This window comes from Sceloporus occidentalis, unplaced genomic scaffold (genome assembly GCF_023333645.1).
Source record: "Sceloporus occidentalis isolate IW3139 unplaced genomic scaffold, rSceOcc1.0.p SCAF_6, whole genome shotgun sequence".
In the NCBI taxonomy this organism is placed as follows: Eukaryota; Metazoa; Chordata; class Lepidosauria; order Squamata; family Phrynosomatidae; genus Sceloporus; species Sceloporus occidentalis.
Genome location: NW_028316986.1, coordinates 31655376 through 31675504, shown reverse-complemented (window position 1 = coordinate 31675504; position 20129 = coordinate 31655376). Strand labels below are relative to the sequence as shown.

The 20129-nt window shown below is 38.9% G+C and overlaps 1 protein-coding gene across 4 annotated transcripts in view; it reads left to right on the top strand.

The window, feature by feature from the left end:
- The first annotated feature begins 2359 nt into the window (after positions 1-2359).
- Positions 2360-20129, top strand: part of UBR2 (ubiquitin protein ligase E3 component n-recognin 2) — a 68974-nt gene continuing 51204 nt past the window's right edge. For all 4 annotated transcript variants that reach the window (XM_089529213.1, XM_089529211.1, XM_089529214.1 and 1 more), the window contains exons 1-3: positions 2360-2473; positions 17676-17935; positions 18829-18907. In XM_089529213.1, coding sequence (XP_089385339.1) covers positions 2396-2473; positions 17676-17935; positions 18829-18907 — 417 coding nt within the window. In that variant the 5' untranslated portion in view covers positions 2360-2395. The remainder of the gene's footprint in view (positions 2474-17675; positions 17936-18828; positions 18908-20129) is intronic.

Genomic DNA, 20129 nt, shown 5'->3' with positions numbered 1-20129 from the left:
TGAACTCAATAGAACATCTGAATCAACATGCAGAAGATGGAAACATTAAGTACTGTAATGTGACTGGAAAAATATATAATATTAAGTCATCAGAGAGGCTTGGTTGGCGTTGTCTCTGCTATCTTTTCATCCATAGGCAATAACCTTCCTATTTAAAGAGGTCTTCAGTCTTTAACTGGATAGAAGGGAGTATAGTTTACGTTTTATAAGAAAACTCATGTAATATGTTTCATGTGTTTTAATTAATTTAAATTAATATTTCAACATTTTAATCGGATTGATTAATCTTTAAAACCTTTGTTTTAGCTGTTTTAATATATACGTAAGCCATTTTGGGTATCATTTTGCTAGAAAGGCAATATATAAACCAAATGAATTAATGTGGCAAAGAGTTCTAAATATGAAAAAAAGAATGACAAAATGTTCTAAATGCAGTTTAAATTGCGAAGATGAAATCACGTGTTTTAGTGCCATCTTTTGAAATGGCACAATCTTGTTTGAGCATCAGCATAACAGATTTTGTCAGTCCGTGTTTTGAAGTTTTGCAATAATATATTAAGAACAAAAAGAAACCCTGTGCAGGAGGCAAAAGCATGGCACTCCTCAGAGAGATAAAATGCACAGGACAAAATTGTGCCAATAGTAAGATTTGAAAATTAAAAGGCAAGAGTAAAGCTGATTGCTTATTTCACCTGTTAAACCAACAGGACTTTAGATCAGCAGTTCTTAACCAGCGGTCCTTGGATGTCCGTGGGATGCTATGTCCTCATAGTGAGTCTATAAATGCTTTAAGAAATGCTATCAGCTTTTACAGATGAACGACTTTATCACATGTGGATACAGCTTTCTCACTACATCACGCTGATCCTGTCATGTCCATCAGTAAAGTAGAATTTAATTAACAGGATATTCCAATAATACCAAATGACGGGAAATAAGGAGACAATTCCACTTCATTTACGGGTTCAGTGTGATGTAATGAAAAAGCCTTTCGTGCGATCACTTTCCCTCGTGTTTTCTGGACGGGATAATGTTCGGATAAGAACGATTTAGTGCCAAAGTACTTGCTGTGATTACACGAGAAGCATGGGATAGGGACATCCCCAATGTGATAAAGTCCTAAGTCTATCCATCTGGCTTGCAGCCTTCCTCTCTTTCTACTGGCCTCTACCTTCCCCAGCATCATTGTCTTCCTAATGAGTTGTGGTTTCTTCTGATGCATCTGAAATGCAACAGCCCAAACACACTGCGCACCAGTCGTTCATGGTTCTGTTTCTGTTCCTGTCTCCCCTTTCTTTAGTCTCTTGTCTCTCCTTTACTGCTTAAAGCGCTTCTTCTGTTATCCATTGTTTCTTCTCTTTCTTTTTGGCCATAGATATGTCTTCCTGCATTTGTCCTTGATTATGTCCCGGCGGCTTCTGTCCATTGAAGTCATTGTTCTATTTTTCTCTCGACAGTAAAACCTCTGCCTTTTAATCTCTGTTTGCCGAAATCTATTGCAAATAAAAGATTCCCTAGTTTTTTTGTGGGTTTTGTCGGGCTTTGTGGCCATGTTCTGGAAGAGTTTATTCCTGACGTTTCGCCGGCAACCGTGGCTGGCATCTTCAGAGAAAGCTACAGACGCTGGAGAAACGTCGGGAAGAAACTCTTCCAGAACATGGCCACATAGCCTGAAAGACCCACAAAAACTATGGATGCCGGCCATGAAGGCCTTCGACATCCAAGTCACACTCTCTCAGCCTCAGAGGATGGCAGTGGCAAAATCTCCCTCAGAACAAATCTTGCCAAGAAAACCCTGCGATCTGTTTCACTTTAGGGTCTCCGTAAAGTCGGAAACGTCTTGAAGGCACACAATTATTATTATTATTATTATTATTATTATTAATAATAATAATAATAATAATATTTATACCTCACGCTTCAGCCCTAAAGGCTCTCAGAGCAGCTTATTATTATTATTATTATTATTATTAATTACATGGTTCCATTAGATTATTTTAGATTGTATATATTATCTTTTTAACTATGTTTTAAACCACAAAGTGGGCAAGGGCTTGAAAAAGGCACATTGGCAGCCACCACAAGTGTTTCAAAAACTCCACTGCGCATGCGCAGCCAGCCAACGTCGCCTCCTGGTTCAAATACTGGGGACACGTCACTCCACTGAAAGGCGCAGAGTCCTTCCCCCTCCGCGGGAGTGACTACACTTCCCAGGATGCTCGGCGCCGAACCAAGATGGCGCCCCTTCCGCTCAGGCCGTTAGCGGATAGGCGGAAGGAGTGCCCGACCGGAAGTGGGTTCTCCTGGCAGTGAAGCCACTTGGGCCCGCTTCCGGTTGTCACTTACTGGGCGAGAAGAAGAAGAGGAGGAGGAGGGAGGACTAAGCTGAGAGAAGATGGCGGCGGAGTTGGAGACGGAGGTCCAGGCTATTGACAGGAGCTTGCTGGAGTGTTCCGCTGAGGAGACCGCCTTGGTGAGGCTCTGCCTCTGCGGAAGAGAAGGCAGCGGGCGGTGGGAGAGTAGGAAGAGCGAAGGAACCATGGAGGCTGGAGGAGGAGGAGAGATGGGAAGCCTGCTCTCATTATGGAGGAGCTGGCTGGGCTTTGTTCGCTAGTTTTGTAACTGAGTCATTGGTCCCTTCAAAGGAATAACGAGAATAATGTCTGAGTCAGATTAGATAATAAGCCAAAGCTAACAAAATGAACTTCAACAGGGAGAAATGTAAGGTGCTGCACTTAGGGCAGAAAAATGAAATGCACAGATATAGGATGGGGGACACCTGGCTGAATGAAAGTACATGTGAAAGGGATCTGGGAGTCCAAGTAGACCACAAGTTGAACGTGAGTCAGTGTGATGGGGCAGCTAAAAAGGCCAATGTGATTCTAGGCTGCATCAATAGAAGTATAGTGTCTAGATCCAAGGAAGTAATAGTGCCACTGTATTCTGCTTTGGTCAGGCCCCACCTGGAATATTGTGTCCAGTTCTGGGCACCACAATTAAAAAAGGACATTGAGAAACTGGAGCGTGTCCAAAGGAGGGCAACTAAAATGGTGAAGGGTCTGGAAACCTTGCCCTATGAGGAACGACTCAGGGAGCTGGGGATGTTTAGCCTGGAGAAGAGAAGGTTAAGAGGTGATATGACAGCCCTGTTTAAATACTTGAAGGGATGTCATATTGAGGAGGGAGCAAGAGACTAGGACCTGGAGCAATGGATGCAAGCAACAGGAAAAGAGATTCCACCTCAACATTAGGAGGAACTTCCTGACAGTAAGGGCTGTTTGACCACAAACGAAATGGTGGAGTCTCCTTTCTTAGAGGTCTTTAAGCAGAGGCTGGATGGCCATCTGTCGGGGATGCTTTGATTGGGATTTCCTGCATGGCAGAATGGGGTTGGACTGGATGGTCCTTGCGGTCTCTTCCAACTCTATGATTCTATGAATTAGGCTGCATCCACACATAAACAACAGCCTGGTTTGGCACCACTTTAACTGGCGTGGCTCAGTGCTAAGGAACTCTGGGAACAGCACTTTGTTGTGGCACCAGGAAGGCTGGTGAAGGGTAGTTAGGATGACATCACTTTAACTTGTCTTGCTCAGTGTTACGGAATTCTGGGAACTGTAGTTTTAGTGAGACATTTAGCCTTCTCTGACAGGGAGTTCTGGTGCCATGACAAACTACAATTCCCAGGATCCCCTAGCACTGAGCCATGGTAGTTAAAGTGGTGTCAAAGTGGATTATTTCTGCAGTGCAGATGGAGCCTATGGTCCAAAACCCTCAGCAGAAATAATCCAGTTTGAGACCGCTTTAACTGCCCTGGTTCAGTGCTAGGGAATCCTGGTAATTGTGGTTTACTGTGGCACCAGAGCTCTCTAACAGAGAAGGCTAAATCTCTCACAAAACTACAGTTCCCAGAAACACTTAGCACTGAGCCAGGGTAGTTAAGGCGGTCTAAAGCTGGATTATTTCTGCATTGTGTTTTGGACCTATATCATTCTCAACTATCCTTCACCAACCTTTCTCTGTCAGAGAGCTCTAGTACCACAACAAACTATAATTCCCAGAATTCCATAGCACTGAGCAGTTAAAGTGGTGTCGAACTGGATTATTTCTTCAGTGCGGATACCGCCTTAACGATGTGAATATTTTGACAGGAGTCAGTAAATTATATCTGGCCAGATATAATAATTAATCATTATTATTCCTCTAGACGGGTTATAAAAAAAACAGTGTTTGGTTGTGAAAGCTGGAAAGTGAAGAAAGGTGATAGGAAAAAAATAAACTCATTATTAGTTAGCCATTATTCCTATTGACAGGTCACATAAACCAGTCCTGTCACAATATTACTGTACCCTCAGTTACAAAAATGATATTGGTTTAGGCATTAAACCTTTTATGTTGTACTATGCTAGTAAAATTAAGACTATTTTAAAAGCTTGGGGGGGGCGTAAAGCAAGCTTAGACTCGCTGCTATATATATATATATATATATATATACTATATATATCATATATATATATATATACTGTATATATGAGCCCTGGTGGCGCAGTGGTTAAATGCCTGTACTGCAGCCATTCACTCAAGACCACAAGGTTGCGAGTTCAAGACCAACAAAAGGGCCCAAGCTTGACTCAGGCTTGCATCCTTCTGAGGAGGGAGCTAAAATGAGTACCCAGACTGTTGGGGGCTAATTAGCTTACTTGCAAATTAGCTTACTTGCTGTTCACCGCTATGATCTCTGGAATAGCGGTATATAAATAAAATAAATTATTTATTATTATTATTATTATTATTATTATTATTATTATTATATACAATTGAGTGTAAAGACCTCTCTTTTCTATTTCTGCGAAAAGAAATATCAGCATTAAGAAAAACCTAAAATGATCTCTGGCATCAAAGTGTTCCATAGCATTGAGCCATGGCAGTTAAAATGATGTCAGACCGGATTATTTCTGCAGTGCGGGTGCTGCTTTATAGATGTGAATATTTTGACAGGAGTCAGTAAATTATGCCTGGCCAGATATAATAGTTAACCATTATTATTTAGACAGGTTATTTAAAAAACAACCAAACAGTGTTTGGTTGTGAAAGCTGGAAAGTGAAGAAAGCTGATAGGAAAAAACAATAAACTCATTTGAGATGCAGTGCTGGAGAAGAGTGCTGAGTAGACTGATAAAAAAGACCACTGAATGGGTCCTAGAGCAGTTCAAGCCCAAACTTTCCCTGGAAGCAAAGATGACTACTAAGTTTATCGTATTTTGAGGATATCATGAGAAGAAAGAACTCACTAGAAAAGTCTATAATGCTTGGAAAAGTAGAGGGCAATAGGAGAAGACGAAGACTGCATTCCCGATGGATAGTTTCAATCAAAGAGACCATGGCCCATGAATCTACAGGAGCTGAGCAGGGCTGTTAAGGATAGCGTGACTTGGAGGTCTGTCATTCATTGGGACACCATGGGTCGAAATCGATTTGAAGGCAGTTAACAACAACACATAGCTTTGGATATTCTGCTTGGCTCAGACAAAAGTGGAATGGTTTGTAAGCAAGAGAGTGAAACATCTGAATGAAGTGTTAAAATGGGATATGGGCCATCAGAAGTTATGATATAATAAAGCATGCTTGAGTTTCAGAAGAGGAGTTTTTAAATTTCATGGGGTTATGCAGCAGGCTTAAAGGGAAAATTATTCTAAAACAGGCCAGGAACAGCTAAAAAAAAACTACAGGATAACAAGATAACAAGAGATCCCTTGCAGTTGTATTGATTTCATATTGAGCAAAGAGTAGGTTTGTTATATGGACTGTGTAACCAGGCCAGGCTTCATTTCATCGCACGTATTCACTTGATATATGTAGCTTTGTGTTTAATTTTAAAATCTATCAGAAATAGATTCCCAAACAAAATTTGTACTTTCCTTTGTACTGTCAGGATTGCTTTTATTGCATGCTTATGTATGGCAGGGGTTGGACTCGATTGCCCTTGTGGTCTCTTCCATCTCTATGATCATGATTTATCTATGTAACTTATAAACATACAAATAACTTATACTGTGTTATCACTAGTGGGTCAGTTTTTATAAACAGGGTGTTGTGGTTTTAATTGAAACAGTGAATAGTCAGTGGCTTATAATGTTCTTCTAATTTTAAAGTAATCTTAGGAAATGTGAGATTTTGGTTTTTTCCATTATACCCCTACATTTGGCAGCTGGATCTTTATGTAAACAGAACTTCTGGGCACTGTTGAGTTTGTGCTTCAGGAGTCTAGTACTGGCAGATTGTTCAAGTGCAGTTTGCCCCTTCTGGGAATATTCTTTCAAGTCAATTCTTGATCAGACCTCCGTGTTCTAAAGTTGATCATCTGACCTGTCTTTGTTCATATGACCAACAATTAGGAAGCAGGTTTGTTAGTGATTTGGACTAGAGCCTCTTGGTAATTAGCTGTCTGCCTGAGGCTTGAAAGACTTCCTTCTGGACAAATAAGTTGCTAGGCCAACCGCTCAGGCAAAGTGCCAGATAGGCAGTCTAGTAAAGTTATGAACCTCTGCAAGGTGAAAACAGAATTCAGAATGACCTTAATAGATTAGAAAGCTGGGTCAAAGCTAACAAAATAAATTTCAACATGGAAAAATGTAAGATTAAGAGGTGATATGATGGCCCTGTTTAAATATCTGAAGGGATGTCATATTGAGGATGGAGCATGCTTGTTTTCTGCTGCTCCAGAGAATAGGACCCGGAACAATGGATGCAAGCTACAGGAAGAGAGATTCCATCTGAACATTAGGAGGAACTTCCTGACAGTAAAATGCTTTGATTGTGAGTTCCTGCATGGTAGGATGTTGGATTCGATGGCCCTTGTGGTCTCTTCCAACTCTGTGATTCTGTGTGAAGAGTGTACATATTAATATGATTGCTTTGAGGTTTTATGGATGTTTTTAATATACACATATATATGAATTAGACTTCATATGGACACTGTTTCTAACAACTTTCCCAAATGTGACCAATTTTGAAATTTGAGATTAATAGACACCCAGAAATATTGTGAGTACATGACATTTGAGTCAGATGTGTGTATATGGAGTTGGGGTCTAGTGATTTGAAATGCTGAGGAGGGAAGTTTCCATAACTTCTGGCCAGTTTCCTCACTGATCCCTGGCCTTAAACAGGCTGGGCAGAGGTGATGTGGAGAAACAGAGACATGGCGGGGATACCCCTCACCATCTGTTCTCACGGCTCTCATGTGCTGCAAAGCTGTTTGCAGAAATCCCCTGTGCTCCCACCATGAAAGGGGGCAGCTTTGGAGGAGAGGGAGAGTCATTGGCAAAGCCAAGACCTTTCTCCAATCCTGGGAGTCTTTGCCATATTAAGTCTTTCTTCATGCTTCCAAGGCAGTAAGAGAAATAAAGAGAAAGAAAAGGACTGGAGTGGCTGTAGTGAAGAAGTTGCAGAGCAACAGCAAACACATCCTACTGGAGTGATAGATAGGCAGAACAAGACTGGCCTTCTAGAGTTAGCTCCACCCATGTGGGGTCACCAGAAGGTCTCTCTCTTTACTTCCTGCCTATTGGAGTGAGTGGGAGGAGCATAACCCAAACTACAGGATGTGGGGGTCTTATCTACTGGGAAATATTTAACAGCCCAACTACTGATTATCTGTAGCATGTTGCACTTTCTCTCTCTATCTCTCTCAATCTATCTACATCAGGCATCGGCAACCTACGGCCCGCGGGCCGGATCTGGCCCGGGGAGGAGCCAGATCCGGCCCCCGCCTGGTCCTGCCACAGGCGCCGCCACTGCCAAGGACTTTGGGCCAGTTGGCAGCCTCCTCTGCCTCCTCCTCCTCTTCCTGCGCCTCTGTGCTCTCCTTCTCCGGGGCCGGAGGCACCTCTTGCGAGCCCTTGTTTGCTTGCAAGCCCTTGTTTGCGTGCGCGCACGCTTACAGGACTTGCAAAGAGCAGCTCCTTCTCTTCAGGGCGCCTGGCAGGGGCTGGCCAATAGAAAAATGGTGGGGGCGGGGCTGTTTCTAGCCCCACTCTGCCATTGGCCAGCCTCAATGAGGAAGAGAAACTTGTGAAGACCAGGAGGATGCGGAGGAGGAGGAGGACCTCTGGCCCAGAGGGAAGGGAAAGAAAGGGCCGTTTCCCAAACCCATTTGGCTCTGAAAATGAGCAAGAGGAGGAGGAGGAGGAGGAGGAGGAGGAGGAAGGTGCCATTTCCAATATGCATTTCCCCCTGGATTTAATTATATTCCCATGTATATTTCCCCCTGGATTTAATTATATTCCCATGTATATTTTCCCCTGGATTTAATTATATTCCCAAGTATATTTCTCCCTGGATTTAATTATATTCCCAAGTATATTTCCCCCTGGATTTAATTATATTCCCATGTATATTTCCCCCTGGATTTAATTATATTCCCAAGTATATTTCCCCCTGGATTTAATTATATTCCCAAGTATATTTCCCCCTGGATTTAATTATATTCCCATGTATATTTCCCCCTGGATTTAATTATATTCCCAAGTATATTTCCCCCTGGATTTAATTATATTCCCAAGTATATTTCCCCCTGGATTTAATTATATTCCCATGTATATTTCCCCCTGGATTTAATTATATTCCCAAGTATATTTCACCCAGGATTTAATTATATTCCCAAGTATATTTCCCCCTGGATTTAATTATATTCCTATGTATATTTCCCCCTGGATTTAATTATATTCCCATGTATATTTCCCCCTGGATTTAATTATATTCCCAAGTATATTTCCCCCTGGATTTAATTATATTCCCAAGTATATTTCCCCCTGGATTTAATTATATTCCCATGTATATTTCCCCCTGGATTTAATTATATTCCCATGTATATTTCCCCCTGGATTTAATTATATTCCCAAATATATTTCCCCCTGGATTTAATTATATTCCCAAGTATATTTCCCCCTGGATTTAATTATATTCCTATGTATATTTCCCCCTGGATTTAATTATATTCCCAAGTATATTTCCCCCTGGATTTAATTATATTCCCATGTATATTTCCCCCTGGATTTAATTATATTCCCAAGTATATTTCACCCAGGATTTAATTATATTCCCAAGTATATTTCCCCCTGGATTTAATTATATTCCTATGTATATTTCCCCCTGGATTTAATTATATTCCCATGTATATTTCCCCCTGGATTTAATTATATTCCCAAGTATATTTCCCCCTGGATTTAATTATATTCCCAAGTATATTTCCCCCTGGATTTAATTATATTCCCATGTATATTTCCCCCTGGATTTAATTATATTCCCATGTATATTTCCCCCTGGATTTAATTATTTTCCCATGTATATTTCCCCCTGGATTTAATTATATTCCCAAGTATATTTCCCCCTGGATTTAATTATATTCCCAAGTATATTTCCCCCTGGATTTAATTATATTCCCATGTATATTTCCCCCTGGATTTAATTATATTCCTATGTATATTTCCCCCTGGATTTAATTATATTCCCAAGTATATTTCCCCCTGGATTTAATTATATTCCCATGTATATTTTCCCCTGGATTTAATTATATTCCCATGTATATTTCCCCCTGGATTTAATTATATTCCCATGTATATTTCCCCCTGGATTTAATTATATTCCCAAGTATATTTCCCCCTGGATTTAATTATATTCCCATGTACATTTTCCCCTGGATTTAATTATATTCCCATGTATATTTCCCCCTGGATTTAATTATATTCCCAAGTATATTTTCCCCTGGATTTAATTATATTCCCAAGTATATTTCCCCCTGGATTTAATTATATTCCCATGTATATTTCCCCCTGGATTTAATTATATTCCCATGTATATTTCCCCCTGGATTTAATTATATTCCCAAGTATATTTCCCCCTGGATTTAATTATATTCCCAAGTATATTTCCCCCTGGATTTAATTATATTCCCATGTATATTTCCCCCTGGATTTAATTATATTCCCATGTATATTTCCCCCTGGATTTAATTATATTCCCAAGTATATTTCCCCCTGGATTTAATTATATTCCCATGTATATTTCCCCCTGGATTTAATTATATTCCCAAGTATATTTCCCCCTGGATTTAATTATATTCCCATGTATATTTTCCCCTTATCTATATATTTCCCCCTTATTTATTGATATCAGTCAGCTTTTGAGATATGGGCCCACTCTTTCTGAAGCCGAGAGAGTGTGACTTTCCAAATTGTCTTTCTGTGCGTTTTTTGTCCTTATAATGCTGCCTTGTTGTGACAATGATGGTGGTGGGGTTGATAGTGATATTGATATCAGCCAGCTTCTGAGGCACGGCCAATGCAAGTTGCTCTGATTTTTACAAACTCATGCGCAGTGAAGAAAAACCAAAGTCCCTTGACCAAGTACACACTTCTGAGAAGTATAGTTGGTGCAAGACACATGAAACCGAGGGCAAATCACTTCTTGTTAAACCAGCTTTACATTGTCAAATATGCATAGCCATGTGAACTCATGTTCAGTGTGAAACCCAAAGAGTTTGGTTATGCAGTAAGCCTCTGAAATAGGCAAGAGATTGCCATGTTAAGTAAAGCCATGTTCAATGCCCAAATGTGCTGTTTGGAATGGGGGAGGGGGGTTGGCCAAAAGGAAAGTACATTTCTGTCATCTGTCTAGGAATAATGCCCAAATGTCCTCTATTTTGATCATGGCTAAGAAACATGCATTTATATTAACATTTTTAAAAAAGCATCAATTTTTTTTGCATGTCCTCCATTTAAAAAAATGTGTCCTACATTTGAAAATGTTGTCCTATATTTATTTATTTATTTATTTATTTATTTATTTATTTATTTATTGGCTTCGGCCCCCCAGTTGTCTGAGGAACAGCCAGCCGGCTCCCGGGTCAAAAAGGTTGCCTACCCCTGATCTACATAATTCACATGTGCATAGATACCATTGAATATCATTTATATATGTAAAGCTATATTTGTTCACTGTATAGGCCAGGGGTAGGCAACCTTTTTGAGTCGGGGGCCAGGTTGCTGTCCCTCAGACAACTGGGGGGCCGAAGCCGGGGGTGGAGCTTCCACCCTCCGGGGCGGAGCCACATGCCAGGGTGGAGCTTCCACCAAAGCATCATCATCATCATCACCACTATCATTGTTACAGCAGACCTTTGTTACAGCACTTTGGAAAGAAAGTCACACTGTCTCTCCTTCATAAATAATAAAAATAATGAAATGAAATAAAAAGCAATAATAAAAATAATTAAATAAAAAAACACAAAGTGTTATATATTTTTAAAAATTAATGAAAAAAACCCAATGCAGACCTGAAATCACTCACCTTTCCACCTCCTCCCCCTCTTTCTCCTCCTCCTCTTTGTCATTGAGAGGGGATTTTGCACAAAGAACACCCAGGGCAAGTAATAATAATAATAATAATAATAATGAAGTTACAAGCAAGGAAATTACTAAAATGCAATTGAAAATAAACTGCAGCAAGCATGCACACTGTGTCAACCCAGAAAAGCCACAAGTTGGTGAGGGGGCATTTTGCAGAAAGAACACCCAGGGCAAGTAGTAGTAGTAGTAGTAATAATAATAATAATAATAATAATAAAGTTACAAGCAAGGAAATTACTAAAACGCAATTGAAAATAAACTGCAGCAAGCATGCCCACTGTGTCAACTTTTTTTACTTTTTTCAACTTTTTTCTTCTTCAACTGTTTTTACTTCAGCTCACCCCCTCCCCCAATGAACCTTACCAACCTCTCGCTGTGGCTGTGGCTGCAGCTGCCGCTCTGGCTCCCTTTCTCCCTGGCTCTGCACCCCTTCTGCTTCCTCCTCCTTTCCCTGCTCTTAGGGAGGAGGAGGAGGGCGGAGGGTGAGGTGGAGCCTGCTGCAGGCCCACTGCAGCCCCTGGAGCCCTGTTGGAGTGCTCCAGGGGCTGCACCGGGCCTCCTAGAGGGGTGCCGCCATTTTGTTTTTCAAAATGGCGGCCGAAGTATCGCGTGAGCTTTGCCATCCTGAGGTCACGCGAGACTTCAGCCGCCATTTTGAAAAACAAAATGGCGCCCGGAGCGGCAGAAAAACGGGGGCGATCGGCAGCAATCGGCGGCAGGACTGCGCAGGAGCTGGCAGGAAGGCCTTGGCGGGCCGGATCCGGCCCGCGGGCCGCAGGTTGCCAACCCCTGGTATAGGCATACTTATAGGAAATGTTAATAATTGCTAGTTATCTTTTTTCATTCAATGAACATACAACAAGTTACATTTTTCTTTTAATTTTATATCTTTGCCAGCTTGAATCAAAAGAAATGAAATGTTATTTATTCTACATTAGAATACAGTATCAGTTTGTAATTAATACTATTATGCATTCACCAAGGCCTGAAATAGATGGGCCAAGTGACACGGTTTCTTGCTGCCTTTGAGGTGTAGTGCTCGCGCCAGACCCGCATCATTGCTGAAGAACTGGGCCGAAAGGAGGACACATGCCCAGCCCCAGCGCGAACAATGCCACCATGGCTTCGCCACAGTTATTTCGGCCTGTTTTGGGCACAAATAAGCCTAATATTAATTGAGTGCAGTAAATAAGTATAGCTATTTAAATTTTGTTGCAAATGTATGATTATTAGATTATGAAAAATAATCATGCCTCTTCAGTTTAAAGTTAGATCCCATTTTAGTCTCTAAACAAAATAGATCCATTGAAATCAATGGGTTCACTTTAGTTGGGATTAAAATTGGATCTCCAATTGAAATCAACAGGTTTTCAGTTAGTGTTGATTTACAAGTCCCACTCACTTAAATAGGTGTGCTTTAGTTGAGATTTAAATTGGATATAACCATGATTTATCAATGTGCAACTGTGCATACAGTTAAAATCAAACAAGATTACAATTATAACATAGAATTTAGTTTTTCTTAGAGATTATTTATCACCATTTTTGAACTGATGAGTATGATTAGTCAAATCTGTTCCATATAACTTTGCATATAGATATCATAGACTTCTTAGTTTTAAGGAGTAGTTTACAGAAATGGTGGCTGTAGCTATAGGAAGCTGATTGCCCAAATGCTGTCCACTCACCACTCTGGTTCATGGAGGTGATTCTTTTGGAAAAACGCAGCAACAGCTTTATTATTATTATTATTATTATTATTATTATTATTTGTATCCTGCTCTTTTCCCAAAACTGAGACCCAGAGCAGCTCACAATATTAATATAATAATAATAATAAAAGTTTATTTTTATCCCGCTTTTACAACTTTGATCAAAGCGGTGTACAGATTTAGATAAAAAATACATCAAGATAAAACAGTTAAAACAGCATTTAAAAACAATCACAATAACAACAATAGGGTCAGCTGAGTGGGAGGAATCCATAACATTGGAAGGTCATCGACAGAGGGGGTAAAACATAAAGCTATTAAGCACTAATAGATAAATACTGTAAACGTAAATGCTTTTCTGCTAGCATGAAGAGAATAGGTAGTTCAGTCAGGGTTTTCAGGTGGCCCGGAATACATGTTTGCTGAATCTGTGTTACACTGACGAGTTGTTAAAAGGGATCCAGTTCATGACAGTTACTACAGTTGCCGTCGTATTTTTCAGTTTTACTGACTTTTTACTTCATTTAGCTTTTTGACCATAAGATAGCTTTTGAACACATTTTAAATTTGGCAAAATATCAGGTTCTTGAAGATCAGTAGATTAAGGGAATATTTGTGGTTTTACTAGTAACATTTAGTTTAACAGTAAAATTACAGTTGTCTTTTCATTGATGTCTGTTTTAGGATTAAAAACTAAATCAACAGTCCCAAGATTCCTTTTTTTTAAAAAAAAGAAGACTCATAGCATCATAGATACGTTGTGGAAAAGACCACAGGGGCCATCTAGGCCAACCCCCTACCATGCAGCAATACACAATCAAAGCACTCCCAACAGGTGGCCATGAAGTGTCTCTTTAAAAACCTCCAAAGAAAGAGACTCCACAACCTTACTTTGCGAGGCAGCGTCTCCCACTGTTGAACAGCTCTTACTGTCAGGAAGTCTTCCTAATGATTCCTGATGTTTTTTAAAAAGACCTTTTGAAACATTAAAAACATTACAACCATACAAACAAAACAGAGGGGGGAAAAGTAAAATTGACAAGCAAAAAGAAAAAACAAAAAGCAAAGATTCACGAGAAGCAAAAGAAATTGGTAACTGGCTAAAAGCAATTAATTTTGGTAGCTGATATTCTGCATTAAATTACCGGTACACGATACTATACTGCAAATATTTGAATTATGTGGCAACTGTGTATTTTGTTTTCTGATCACTTGAAAGAGCTGTATGATTTAACCAATCATTCAGAGGACTAAGTTTTCTTAGGTCTTTTTATAGTATGCATTGAATCTTATTTATTCTGAACAGATTATCAATCCGAGGAAACTGCCACAAAACGATGTATAGAAGAAAGTGTTAAAACATATTCTGTATTTAACCAGAGCATGCTTGCTACATGTATACAAATTAATGTTTATACTGAATTTCTTAGATCTAGTGAAATATGCCACTTGGTGATTCCTTGTTCACCTGGCTCTTGTTCGAAGTGCTTCCTCATATTAGTCAGAGGATAAAGACATGACAACTGTGTTTTCATTTTCCGGGCAAGCATCATGTTATCACAGAACCATGTCTTACTCAGTTAAAGCCAGATCTGTCAATTTGAATCCCCTTGTGGCAGTTTTCATGCTGCATATACCAGGACATATTTTTTTCTTCCTCTTGCCTTATTCTGGTTCATGTTGTGAGTCTTGTCTATACATGTCTAGAATAGTATGTATCAGGATAGTACACTGGTAACTAATATGGGCAAAACAGGACTATAAGAAGGGAAATGAACTGTCAATTTCAGCAGTTAATGGGCAAACATCACTGAAGTATTTAGAAGGGCGAGAAACACTGGAGCAAAAGCAAATTGATTACAGATTGAATCTCTCTCACCTGAAATGCTTGGGGCCTGAAGTGTTTGGGATTTTGGATTTTGTTTTAGATTTTGAAATTTCAATGTTTGCATATATGTATGTACATAATGAGATATCTTGGAGACAGGACCCAAATCTAAACACAAAATTCATTTTTATTTCATATACACCCCATACACACACTTGGAAGGTAATTTTATACAGAGTTTTAAAGAATTTTGTGTGCATTAGACAAAGTTTGTGTACATTGAAGCATCAGAAAGCAAAGGTGTCACTATCTCAGTCAACCATGAAAAAAACTTTGGTTTTTGGAGTATTTAGGATTTTGAAATTCCAGATAGGAGAGATTCAACCTGTATTTTTAATTGTACATTACTGTTATTGTAAATTTTCAATGTTGCTGATAATTTAATTACATAGTATTGTTAGTTTTTTGTATGATTTAGTTATCCTGTATCATTTTTAATGTGTAAACTGCCTTAACCCCCAGTTTAGAGGGGAAAGGCAGGATGATGATGATGATAACAATTCATTTGCTCTTTTAGCATTTAAAATGTCAAATGCAAAAAAGATGTTACGTTACGCTTATGAAATTATGTCATTGTTTGCATAAGCTGTACATAGTTGGCCCTCTTTATTGGCAGGCTAGCCATCTGCGACCAATGTGGTCACGCACACATTGCACCTCCATTGACATAATGGGACTTGAGGTCCTATGATATTTGATCTCTGTGGAGGAAGGAGGGGTCTGGAATAGAACTGCCATGGATACAGAGGGCTGATGGTATAACTATGGAAGTGCTAGTCTCAGTTTACATCCTGCTTTAAATGTCTCCCTCCTGCATAAGATAGCTTGGAAGGCAGACATTGATGTTTATCACACTATACTCTTAAAGTGCTACTATTCCACTTTGACTCCTCTAGCTGCCGCCTGTTGCATTCTGGGATTGGCAGTTTTAAGGAGGGGTATTTAGAATTCTCAGGCAGAGAAGTTCTCTGCCTGAGAATTCTAAATACCCCTCCTTAAAACTGTAAATCCCACAATGCAACAGGAGGCAGCTAGAGGAGTCAAAGTGGAATAGTAGCACTTTAAGAGTATAGTGTGATAAACATCATAGTGAATCTGGCCCCCATCCCCACCTGTACTTGAGGCTATTGGAGGTATTTTGAATAGGATTTTTTTTTTAAAAAAAATAGTTTCATAAACATTTTCCTCCTTGGGTAGAGACATGGGGTGTAGACCTCCAAGGTCCAGTGTGAAGTCAATTGGACCATGAGTGGTTGGCTAACCCATGAGAAGTTTGGTACAAATGGCAGAATATTAACGTTACCTGTACTTTCGTGCTAAATTAGTGACATTTCAAAGGTATTTGGATGGTGCACATTAGGAAAGAATTAAACTTGGGCTGTGAAAATTAAACTTTGCCTAGTGCTTATTCTCTTGGGTTTTTTTATTATTTTGTTTTGATGTGGACATTTGGCACATTTAGGGACACATCTTCAAAGTCCTGTGAGAGGTATGTGCGGACTCTAGACCTTGTGTGGTTGTCTACCACTTCAGAAGTTCTATAGAAGTAACAGAGTATTGCCATCAAATTTTGGCCAGGTTGTCTTCTTGTTGGTTGATGTTAGAGAGAAAAAAATAGGCCTCATCTTGATATAGAAAGTTAGTTCTTACATTCTCTTTTTTTATAATTCCATGATAGGCTTACCAGTTCTTTTTTTCTTCATTCCTTTATCTCTGAAAAGTACCTGAACAAAGTTAGAAGACCTCTCAAAAACATTTTCCTGTATTGTTAGTGGCACTGTTTTCTGCTTGTTTGCTTTTTGGAAAATAGGTCCCTCCAGCTTCCAAATTTCTTGTTAAACGCAGTTGTGCACTGCCTTTCACCTTTTTTTCTTGTTGTTATGCAAGGCACTGCATAAGTGCCAGAAGTCCCAACTGGGGTTATTTGGGGCCAGGCCTACTGAAGTTTATTCACTTGGTGTTCCTGGCAAGCCTTGAAAACCAACTTGCTCAGTCTTTATTGTTTAACCACTATAGTTTTGGTTTTTTTTTTAAAGTACAGTAGTAATTTTTTTATATCATGGTATCCTTTCACCCTAGTTCACTCCACATAGTTCTCCTCCCAACAACATTTCCCCCCACCAGCAATCCTGAAATTAGCAGTGTCAGTGAATTTCATTGAGGAAATTTTCAAAGTAGTAAAATGTCATTGACATGGGTCTTTTAAAATGTAAGCTTATTCCACTTACCAGAATAAATCATACTATTTAATAAGTATTATGAATTTATTTGTATGGCCTTCTGAAGTTTTTCTTTTTTGTAATCATTTTGGAGGCAAAAACTGGCATCAAATAATCCTACAACTAGTTGTGCATATCCAGGGGGTCTTTGAGCTTACCGGTATATTGACTGAATAACATACAGTGTCATGCCTAGGTCCAGGGCAGGGGAGAAGCAGAGATGCTATTAAAAGACACGGGGATTAACAACTCATTGAGCATACATGAGACCTTTAGGATGTTCAGAATACTTCTTTTGATTTTAAAACATTAAAATCAGTTGTAATATTTGAAGTATTGAATTATGCAGAAAACATTTCTGTAATTTAACTGGATTCTTTAAAAATGTTGGGTAGATATAAAATATTTTATTTTTGTAATCATGCTTTTAAAACTTTTTTTCTTAAAGAAATGGCTCCAAACCTCTGATCTTCCTAAAGAAATATACAAGCACCTAGCTTATTATGTACCCAAGATATACTGCAGGGGTCCTAATCCGGCCCCACAAAGAGAAGACATGCTGGCCCAACATGTTTTGCTGGGCCCAATGGAATGGTATCTATGTGGTGAAGATCCTACATTTGGCTTTCAGAAACTTGAGCAGTCAAACAAACCATCACATCTTTGTGGTCGGGTTTTCAAAGTTGGTGAACCAACATACTCTTGCAGGTAACCGTTCTGCATGATCATTTTTATTTATTTAAAATTATTTTTAGGTTGCCTTTAAAAGAAACTATTCAATAAAATAGTAATATTACAGGTATCATCATCCCAAAAGTATAGTATTTTTAAACTATCATATGCAGTAATATTGAAATAGTTTAGGCTCTGCATAATTAAAGTCAAATTAAAAGCAAAAACATTTGTAGAACGTTGCTGCAACACATCTGAATTTTATGTTCCAAATGGCTGGTAAATGGAAAAGAACCTCTGTTAATAATGCTATTTCTTAAAAAAATATAACTATTAACAAAAGTTAATGGAAAGGAAAGATTGATTTTTTCATTTCTCTTTTTATTTAAAGACAAGGCTATTAATAATAATAAATAAACATTTATTAAAAATTGTAAAGGTATATTTATTTATTTATTTATTTATTTATTTAGAGTATTTATACTCTCCTCTTGAGCCACAAAGGCTCTCAGAGTGGCTATCTTTTCTTATACATGGGCATCCCAGATTTTTATTTAAGAAGCATACTTTTCTTCCTTTAAATTTCATCAAGTTAACATTGCTAAGAGAAAGAAAGCATACATGGGTTAATTTAGTCTTTCATCCGAGAAAGCACCCAAATAGTATGCTTCTGAAATCAACATTAGCTGCCTAACTCTGAAATTCTGTCAGTTGTGTAGAAGAATCTTGTCAATCTTAGTGTTAAGAATGCTAGTGCCATTTGGGTGATAGAGTTTGAGTCCTCATCCTTGGTCCACAGGGGAGCAAGTAGTGTCTTGGATTGTGTCTATTACACTTTGTTGGTTTTCTCTTAAACTATTCCATTGTTTGGTATATTTGGTCACTGTATCATCATATGTTTTCTCTTCCATTTACTTCTCTCCTCACAGAGATTGTGCAGTCGACCCAACATGTGTATTATGCATGGAATGTTTTCTGGGAAGTGTTCACAGAGAACATCGATACAGGGTTAGTGACTTTGTGTTTTAATTAGCATCTCACTTGAGAATGGGTGAAATAAAATAGTATGGTTTTTGTCAGTTCTTTAATCTTGAACCTTTGCCTTCTTCCGATCTCACCTTCGCTCAAAAATGCATTTATTGTGGAGAGTTCGTTATAGTACAGTGGGCCCTCCCATTACATGGGGAATCCATTCCAGATCCCCCCGTGTAAGGGAAAATCTGCCTATGCTCGAGCCCTATAGGAAATAATGGGGCGCATGCATGTGGCAGCGCGCAGCTTCTGCGTAAGCAGGAAGCTGTGTAAAATGCATCTGCGCATGGCACGGGCACACTGTATATAGTAATACGTAGGAGGTATTCTGTTTGTATGAGCAGTCCTGAGTCTTTTTATTATTAGTGTTTATTTATATAGCACCATACGTTTTACATGGCACTTTATACACTTCTTTACTTTGATTAACTTTAAACATTAGAAGCGTCTGTTTAATGTAGAAGCAACATTTGAGTGGCAATTATGGATCTCTATAATGGCTGTTTGGTGCTTATTCTTGGTTGGCTGGGGAAGGGGGAAGCAGAGCTGTGCCTACAGGTTAAGAGGACTTTAATATAGTCTATGGTATGGCAGGTAGGTGAAAGACTACATGTGGAATACATTTCTGAATATAACTTTTTGCAAAAGTATAAAAAGGACAAACTTGGTATAATCCCATATTTCAGTGCCATGATGCCCCTTTCAATTCGACTATGAGGTTTATGAAGGTGGAGTGCAGGAACATGTATTTGATTATTTTAGTAGTAGACAATAAATGGAATATGTTTACCATGTTACAGAGCATTTACTTTGTGCTTACAAATTATTCAGCATTGTAATTTCAAACAAAAACTTAACAATAAATATGCTTGTAGTGCACATCAGTTGCTATTAATCATAGTGACTATAAATTCCTCCTGTGTCACAGACAGTGTGCACAATTGAACATTTGTTAAACGAAGATTCTTCATCCATCTGTACTTTACACAGAAAAACAAACAGTTTGATAAAGATGTTTTATCAATTAAATGGATAGCCTGAAGCTAGAACCATGTTTTGTTTTGTTTTTTAAAGGAGAAGAGTATCATACTTTTCCTCACTCTACTTTGTGTTTCTTCATTTTTGGTAAATACTCCTTAACAGTTCATGCTAAGGTACACAAACACATTCCAAACATATCAGTTAATTCCCTGTACAC